The sequence below is a fragment of the Limulus polyphemus genome, unplaced genomic scaffold, assembly GCF_000517525.1.
Source record: "Limulus polyphemus unplaced genomic scaffold, Limulus_polyphemus-2.1.2 Scaffold145, whole genome shotgun sequence".
NCBI classification, from domain to species: domain Eukaryota; kingdom Metazoa; phylum Arthropoda; class Merostomata; order Xiphosura; family Limulidae; genus Limulus; species Limulus polyphemus.
The window spans coordinates 220,110-229,463 of NW_013665755.1; the positions used below are offsets into that span (position 1 = coordinate 220,110).

Sequence of the window (9,354 nt, forward strand, 5' to 3'; positions counted from 1 at the left end):
TATATCGTTTCACTGAGAATTTACACTAACTAACAAAGGAGATATTGTTTCACTGAGAATTTACACTAACTAACAAAGGAGATATCGTTTCACTGAGAATTTACACTAACTAACAAAGGAGATATTGTTTCACTGAGAATTTACATGAATTATTGAATTTACGAGAGCACTTTCCAATCTCTTTCTCTGTACATAAGGACATTTCAGTTTTCAACGTCCAGAACATCTGAAAGATGGGACTGAGGGCTGTTCAGCTCAACCTCTCGGTTAGAAGAGACGTGTGAAGAGAATGAGCTACAAATAATCTTCTCTCCTGGTAGGTCGAAGGCGTGAGTAAGAACATGCCGTCGAAGGTCACAGTTTCGACGGAAGACCTTACTGCAGGAACCGCAGTTGTATGGCTTGAGGTCGGTGTGGGTGAGAAGGTGTGTTTTTAGGTTACTCCTTTGGTTGAAAGTGCGACCACACGTTGCACACTTGTGAGGAGAACTCTCCAAGTGAAGGATTCTGTGGACCGCTAAAGTTCTAGACTGACAAAAGCCTTTCCCGCACTCTGAACACTTGAACGGTTTTTCTTTCGAATGAATGTACCTAGAAATGGAGAAAGTAGAACAAAACATAAGATATTATCTGATTAGCTACATTTGATATATAAACCAATTCGTGAAACTATATTCCAATTATTTATTCTTACTACCAAATCTAGCTAATGTTATTTTAGAAATATGATTGTGTCAATCTTATGCACAACTTCAAATATGAAACAGAGGAGATTTAAGTTACATAGAATTATGTAAAGATAAAAGTCATCGGAAATAGCGGAATTAAAAAGTAAATGCTACTCGAGGGGCATGGACCGCCCTCTTCCACTATTTTGAGCCGTAATGCACGATCCATTCGATGGATGCAAAGACACCCGGTGACAAACGCGTGGCATTAAACGTCACTTATATTTTGCGACGCTGGTTTCTCGTATTTTGCTACCGACCTCCTCACTCAATTGTGTGTGTGTGTGTTTTGTCTATGGCAAAACCACTAAGGCTATCTACTCCCATCCTTAATTTTGAACAGCTGACCAGAGAAAAGGCAACCAGCTGGCAGTACCCACCGCCAACTCTTTTACCAACGAATAGTAGAATTAACCGTCATACTATAACGCTCCCATGGCTGAAAGGGAGACCATACTTCGGCGCCTGGTTTCGATCATGCAACCCGCAGATTGCTAGCAAGTGCCCTAACCACCAGGCTCTCTCTCATTTGTGCCCTCATTCGTGTCATTAAAACGGTAAAATTGACATGGCTGCCAAAAGCGAACTATTTGTTTGATTACTTGTTCATTTTGCCGACACCAAACAAACAGACGGATATTTTTTTGTATGGATATATGCAAGCTCATTTGATGGTTATATCATTTTTCACTATATAATCGAAGAACATGATAGCCGAGAAAGTAACTTTTATTTTACGTTTAACCCATTTTTTTTTTTTTTGGAGTGTGGCTCAACAAATATCGTATTTTATTTTTCTCTAATGCCATTCACCTGTTTCTGTGGTTACTAAGTTGAAAACAATCAAATGATTAGCTGTTTATCAAAACTCATTCTATTTCACTTGACAAATAATTTTGGCAAAGAAATCAGTAATAAGTTCTTACAGCATTTATAAGGACACGGACATTTGAAATATAAGTTAATTATGTCAAGCCAGTGATTTCAAAACAGACAAAACATAATAATAATAAGAGATTCTAGAATCGCCAAAAGAAAAAAAAAACCAACAACAACATAGAAATCATGTCACTACATATCATTAGCACTTCTTCCAAGCGCTTCGCGTGGAATCCACGTGCAGTAAGGACTTATGGTTTCGCAGGCGTATTTAGCAGGCGATTTTTAAACTAGCGCGAGAAGTCTATGGTTAAACTGTTATTGCTTACTTTACCAAGCGGGAATACGCAACTATTTATTTAATATATAGTCAGTTATAATCCATTAAACAGAAGTTACCAATTTTGAAGCCGGTTAAGATAAAATGAGTTCTGCCTCCTCAATTCCACGTTATTGGTGATGATGGAAAAATGCCCTGTACGAGGAACACATATTTCACTATCTATAGACCTATATTTATTTTGAACATGTAAGGATAATTTTAGAAGTTGGAAGAGGTTAAAATACATTGTTAATAATTAGGTCGCTGTTTATTTCCTTATTTGGAAGGATTAAACAAATAAAAAATTCCAAGATGACTTTCGTCTACCTGTGGTCTCTGAGATGATCTTGTCTTCTGAAAGCTTTCTGACATACATCACAGGTGTAAGGGCGTTCATCAGTATGTGTTCGTTCATGAATCAGTAAGTTGTAGGATTTGGTAAACCTTCGTTGACAATACTTGCAGATGAATTCCTTCTTAGGGCGCGAAGTGCATCTACCTCGTGTTCCTTTATGGTTGAACAGTCCAGTGCCTAAATTGGTGTAGTAAGGCGTCACTAGTGGAAAGGTACGGCTGGCAATGATCGCAGACATTGATGTCTGGGATGGATTGCTCTGTCCTTGAAGGTCTAAGGATTTGGGGTGTAAACAATCCAGATCTTCGTCTTTAGACGTAGCGGATTCAGCTAATCTAGCAAAATCAAACCTAGGTTTCTTTTTAGACAGAGAAGTGGATAAGTCAAATACCATCGCCTTTTTTTCTGATTTGTCATCAGAACTTACAGTCTTCTCTTGACCCACTTCCGGAGTCTGAGTAGTTTCTGTCATAAAAATCGGGTACCCTCCCACGTGTTTAGTACATTCGATCATTGCGACAAAAGGATGCGGAAGCAAGGGGAAAGGGGCTGCGATATGCATCTGAGGAGGAGAGTAGAAGTTCTGTAGCATCGTGCGCATGGTGCAAGAATTTCTGAGTTCTGAAAACTGTGGTTTGGACGTTACAGAAAGTAAACTGTTCCACGACGCTTGTGTCTCCCGTTGGTCTGTCACTGAATAACCCTCATTAACAAGGATGGATGAACACTTTACACAATGAGGAGTTGTGGGTTTCTGTCGAGCGACATCTACCGAGAAGACAAACATATATATATATATATATACGTGTAAAAACACATAGACAAAGAAATAGTGTTTTTACAAACTTGTATGAATATACTTCTTCATTATTTGTATAATAATTAAAAGTATATGGACGCACATGATGTCATGAATACTTAAGGAAAGCCTTTTTAGTGTCATAATCACGTAATGTTGATCGAAATATTTTGTAGCATGTAAAGATAGCTAAATTCTATAATGTGAAAAATTTCATAGAGTAAATCAAACAAAAATAAAAAGTAGGATTATTTAACTTATTTAAAAACCATGGAAGGCATATCTGTTTAGGCTAGAACTAAATATTATATAACAAAAATTGCAAGCTAATAAAAACCATGATAAAAAGTAGGAAAGTACAGTAAACTGGGTCTTATGGCACTTGATACTTTTAGTTAACTATAAAAACATAATTTGGATGTAGCATTATGGTACTGAGCTAATCAGATACATACTTAATTAATAGAAATAAGAAAGATATCGGTGTCGGCCAGAAATGTAGAGAGATTGCGTATTATTTCCGTAACGCTGTTATTTTGATTCATTTCAGAGCTTCTAGAGTGCTAAGAGACTAAGTTAATTAAACGAACAATTAAATATATTATGAACAACTTAAGACTACACACAAAGAATAAGCTTGAATTTAAAATTTCAAATTAAGTTGGCACTTCCTACAGAACAAAATATATATATATCATCTATACATTATTTAACAATGTAGGAGGTTACGTTATATCTGTGGTTCTAAAACCGTGAGAATGTATAAGACCTACATTATATTAATCAGGCCTCGGAACAGCGACTACGCCACATTCACTAAATGAGAGCACACGAATCGTGATAGCCCCCGTTTCTATACTATAAATAAGGACATAATTATGTAGACCCAGCTTCGAAGTATTTATGAAAAAAGTATGGGCGCCATAGTGTGCTGAAGAATTCGTGAAGGACTACTTGTTCATGTGCCTAACTCTAAACTCACCTGAGCGCTTGCCGTCAAGTTACACATCAACTCTTTAAGAGATATCTAACGTCTGAAAGTTGAAATATAGCCTATATAAGGTTAATGGCATCGGTCTGAAAGACAAGTTTATATGTGATGTGTTTCTGCTCTTTTACCTTCTTTTCTTAAGTCGTTAATACTGATCATAGTCACGTGAGGTGCAGATCCGCGCAGAATGGAGTCAGTGGCTAAGCCATTTAATTTTAACTTTAAAAGCCTAGCAATTTTCGATGACTTTCCCATATTTACCAAGTTCACCAACAAAAGCCAAGCCCAAAGCCGAAGCAAAGTACACTGTAATTTACTAACAGTTACACAGTAATTTTACATGGCTTAGAAGTTGGTTTATTACTCAGTAAAAAATATAAAATAATGTTTGGGTAGTCTGGTCACGTCTTTGTCTCTGAGACCAATATAAGCTCTCGTACATCTGCCTCCAAATTTCGAAGAATGACAATAGAAAGAAAATTGTTGTCATTGCTAGTTTGAAACTTGAGAGGTTGAATTCTATGCTATTAATAATACCAGCCTGCGGTTCGTGCTTCCTTCTTTCAATAGACACCACACCCAACCACGCGCCCTTCTCACACCCAACCACCTTCGTGCTTTTCAAGGCTACGCGTCCCCTAACTTAAACCACTGAATTCACATCACGTCAGAAACCTTTCTATCCGAAATATAATAATTTAGAACTGGTAGAAATGATGTTTTTACCTATTATTATAAATACTGTTAGATGTTTTATCTACAAGTACACAACTTCACAGGTTAGTTATTCCCTTGTTACACCTGAAACCTTAGTTTCTCGTCTTCTTCAAAAACGTTTCATGGCATGGATTTTACTTGCTACTTGAGAAGACCATTTTGTTTTTACTTATCGTTTAGGAAACAACTGATGGTTTAAGCTAGTCATTTGGGAATGGTTAAGCATGAATCAAGATCAAAACATCGGGTTGGTACACCTCTGAATGACTGATGATCATTTATAGCAATGACTTTTCGGCAAGTTAAGTGTTACTAATAACTGTTATTATTTTCAGAGGCTAAAAGTTTGATTAGATGACATTTTTCTAACTTTAGTGTAAAATACGAGGACATCTTACGTCACTATATAAAAATGAAAATATATTCTGAGACGAGAATAAATTATAGTTTTAGTGTCGTACATAAATTTTATCAAACAAAAGGAAGAGACAAGTTCTGGTATTGACGATCATACCATAGTATGAAAGTATAAACTGGTAATTACAACCGTTCTATACTCTGAAAATGTTAAATTATGTCTCCTTTATATCGCGTTCATCAGAATATACACAGAGGTTGGTGATCTAAGTTTCTTTATAGTGTGCATAATTTCATTATTTTAATATAATTAAACAAGAAGCGTTTTCAAAACGCTTGATTTCATATACACCATAATCGTAATGCAAAGTATAGAAAAAACTTTCAGAGTAATTATGTAATTTGTGATTAGTACAGACACAAATAGTTGGTAAACGATATGGTTTGTGGAAATGGAAGATTTAAGATGGTCTATTAGCTTCAACAATATTTTTTATGGAAAACAATAACGGATACGCACAATTATGCATCTGATTTCATAAATTAACTTCTGACAAAGCATATTAATCCATTTACATCCAGATTAGATTATGTCTTAATTTTTGGTCAGCATACACAAATAACACAAAATCTGCGCTATTCCAAAACTGTAATTTTACAAGGATATAATTCAGATATCCGTTATATTTATTAAAATCGTGTTTTTAGTCACGGAATATTCATTTGACAGAATTTTACTAATTTGTACAAGTACGAGCTACGTGTTTATCAAGTGATTTACTCAAGTGCTTCTAAAACGGTAAAAATGACAACAGCTGTAAAAACAAAACAATAAGACCAAATTCCTTCAAGTTACGTTTTACACTAGTAATAATAACGGTAAGCAAAACATTTTTTTTCGTTTAGTTAATGTTATGTTTGCGGTATTCTTACAGTGTCAATTTTGTTAACGTCATGACAAGTAAAAATGTCGTGTTATTTTAGAAATACTTGTTTTTCAAAATTATTTATAGACAATCGTAAAAAAGTTTGAAGTTCACTAGATTCTTTGATGGACGTTAAAGAAAAATAGGTATTAGAAATCGTATATAGCTGAAGATCGAAGACAGAATATAGCTAGAACTAGAAACGTATTAACATGATAATAATAATAGCTATTTAGAGCAGATTTTGTAAAATTCTGTACTGAATACCCGTATGTATTAATTAAGTTATCATAGATTTGTGGTTTCGAAATAGATTCTACTTCAGAACTTCAAAATGGTTGATCCGCGGCTGGCAACAAATGATTTACTTTTAACCTTTCCACATTCCGTTGATAAATACAAACAATTACACATTGTGATGTCAGAAAACCAGAATAAAAATAAGACCAAATACTTCTTTTGCAAGTAAAGCAACACTTCAAGAAACACTATTGATTTTCTGCAGATAATGGTGTAGAACTTAATTTAGAACTTTTTCCTTGTTAATTACGTTAGGATAAAGGAAGAAAAATATTAAAATACGGGATACATCTGTGGTTCTTTATAGAAAATACTTGTGTAACTGTTTCACTTTTTTTTTACATGCTAAACTAGGGCAAAACAATAAATAAAGTACAACAACAAAAAGAGAGAATTTAAAATGAAACCTATTGAAATGCCTTTTTTTTTCTGGCTAAATTGACAGTTAAGTAACTGCGACTTCTCTCTAAACTTCTTTAAGTTTTAAATGAAGTAAGTAGAGCAGACTTTGAAATTTTTCTGTTTACCGAGGGACTGAAATTCTAAGAAACTCACTTATGGCCAAAAATGTGTTTAAACCCCAAAAAATTATATGTAAAATACAAGTTCTTTTTAATTTTTTATGCACGTCCAAAGGAGTATATTTATTTACCAAATAAAGAAAAAAACATTTGTTAACATTAACCTTATTTGAAAAAAAAAACTATTAAAAAGTGAATTTAAATTTTATAAACAAAGAATACCATTGCGCCACATCTCTTAATAAACTTCTAGATGACATATATGTAATAAGTTTACTAATTAGGATATCCTTTACTGTCTTATGGTATTGTACAATAAAAATAAGTCAAGAATGAATAAAAATTGATACTCAGATCATTTATGACTTTATCTTTTCTTAAGACTGATTCAGAAATAACCTTAAAAAGCTCGCTATGAGTTGTTATCATAAATTACAACGAACATTATTAACATCAAGGAAATCTAGTTAAGACTTTGTAAATCTTGGTGAAACATTATTTTAAAAAAATTAAGGGAATCAATCTAAATGTTCCGTAGCCTAATTCATACACTTCTTTCTCTTCAAGAACCGACACATTTGTTTACTCCACTTACAAATGGTAGGTCGCTCACTTGGTTTTCTTATTTACCAACGCAAAACTTTAAACCAAAGATGCTGAAGAGATGACTTGTATATTTTTTGTGACGATTAAATTTCTTTTTTTTTTTTGTAAAATGTAAAACAACAACAACAACAAAAAAAAAACGCAAACCCGCACACGGAAGCTCCCAGTGGTCTTCGATCATAATTAATACGGCATAAGGAGATGTGTTATAACAATGTTGACTGACGTCTGTGAAATCAGATCCCAGCGCACATCAGAGTTTTATGCCCCTCGCACTCAATTTAAATATCTAGCTCTAAAGAAAAACAGCGTCCCTTATTATTAAGGAAACATAGAATTTTAAGTGCTATAGTATTTTAAAGTTACTTCAAAATGTCGGACACTATATTAGAGAAGAAAAAGAGGAAGAAGTGATTGGAAATTAATTCATGAACTACCACCGTCTTTTTCGCCCACACATATTCAGTTTAATAGCGTTAATTTCTTTAAACTATTATTTTTCGCACTGCCAACTTAGACAAGCATAGTAGTTTTCAAACGTAACGCCATGTTTCGTGTTTAACGGTTTACTTTCATTACACTACTTTATGATGCGTGTAATTGCGTATTTGTTACGCTAACGACCAAAACGCAATACTTTGGTGAACAGTACGAATTTAGATGAACAATGACATGAGAAGAGGCTATATGGAAAGGTTATGAATCAATAAAAATATGTCAAGGTATTTTAAAACCAATAACCGCAGTTCATTAAAAGTGCTAAAAAGTATCGATAAAATGTCATAATCAACTTTAATATTTCAACCTTTTTTAAAATTTTGCTTAGGAAAAAAAGTGTTAGAAATTTTATTTTAGACAAATCCATCAAATCCCTCTTGTAAATATATTTTTATGAAGTGAAAGATCATTTTATGCACTAAAAGTCTATATAAACTAATATATATACATATATATAATTTGAAGGAAAGTTGTTTTTGAGTCCATTCTGTATATGGAGTCTTAAGGCAGAACGTCGTCGCTGTATTTGACAACACCCATATTGAAGAAGAAATTGTTGGAGCATTTCGTTTGATGCTAAAAACTATATATATTACTGTCTTTTCAATTTGATTCTATCCTTTCCCGTCTGTTGTGGATCAGTTCTACCTACAAGCAGATTAGCTGCATCAACATAAGCTTTTTTTTATATCTTTCAACGATGTTCAGTTCTCTCTTCAAGAATTACGTGAGGTCCTTTAGCAATTCTTTAAACAATATAAAATTATATATTTAAAAGAAGTAGTTTATTTTTAAGCCTGAAAATTAATACTTTATTTTAGGTGATAGAATATCATATCAGAATATTTAAAGATTGTTTTGCCGAAGTTATATGTTAACGTGCCATAAACATAAATTCAGCTTGCTGGAAATTACCTTTTGATAAGTCATTCGTGAAAATGCGTAACATGCTGTGAAGTTATAAATAAAACAGAAGTACACTACGCATTACGGAAGGATATTCGCTTTTTGCAAGGATGATCTGAATATGCTAATATAACGGCGTGTCGCCATAAGTACGAGCAGTGGCGCCAAGGATGCTATGTTTAGCACCTATTTGACAATATAATGCCACAACAGATAAAACTCTGGCTAGAAGAATATAAAATACCTCCTTCCGTAGAAGAAGGATAAAAATATACAGCTAAAAAGGACAGAAAATGTCGAAAAATAGAACCTTGAATATTCTGTTACGTCTCCGTTTGTTAATTAACTTTCCGTAACTTCGTTCCGACGAAATTTTAGCGACACAAGTCCTTACTTAATAAAACTGGTTTATTCTTTCCGAATACAACTTTACGATACACTTATTTTCA

General features: G+C 33.8%; 1 protein-coding gene across 1 annotated transcript in view; it reads right to left on the reverse strand.

Moving 5' to 3' along the window:
- Window positions 1-6: 6 nt before the first annotated feature.
- Window positions 7-9,354, reverse strand: part of LOC106475174 (protein odd-skipped-related 2-like) — a 54,244-nt gene continuing 44,896 nt past the window's right edge. Inside the window, exons 3-4 of the mRNA XM_013935874.2 lie at window positions 2,257-3,052; window positions 7-591 (exon numbers count right to left, since the gene is read on the reverse strand). Of these exons, the coding sequence (XP_013791328.2) occupies window positions 204-591; window positions 2,257-3,052 (1,184 nt within the window). The 3' untranslated portion in view covers window positions 7-203. The remainder of the gene's footprint in view (window positions 592-2,256; window positions 3,053-9,354) is intronic.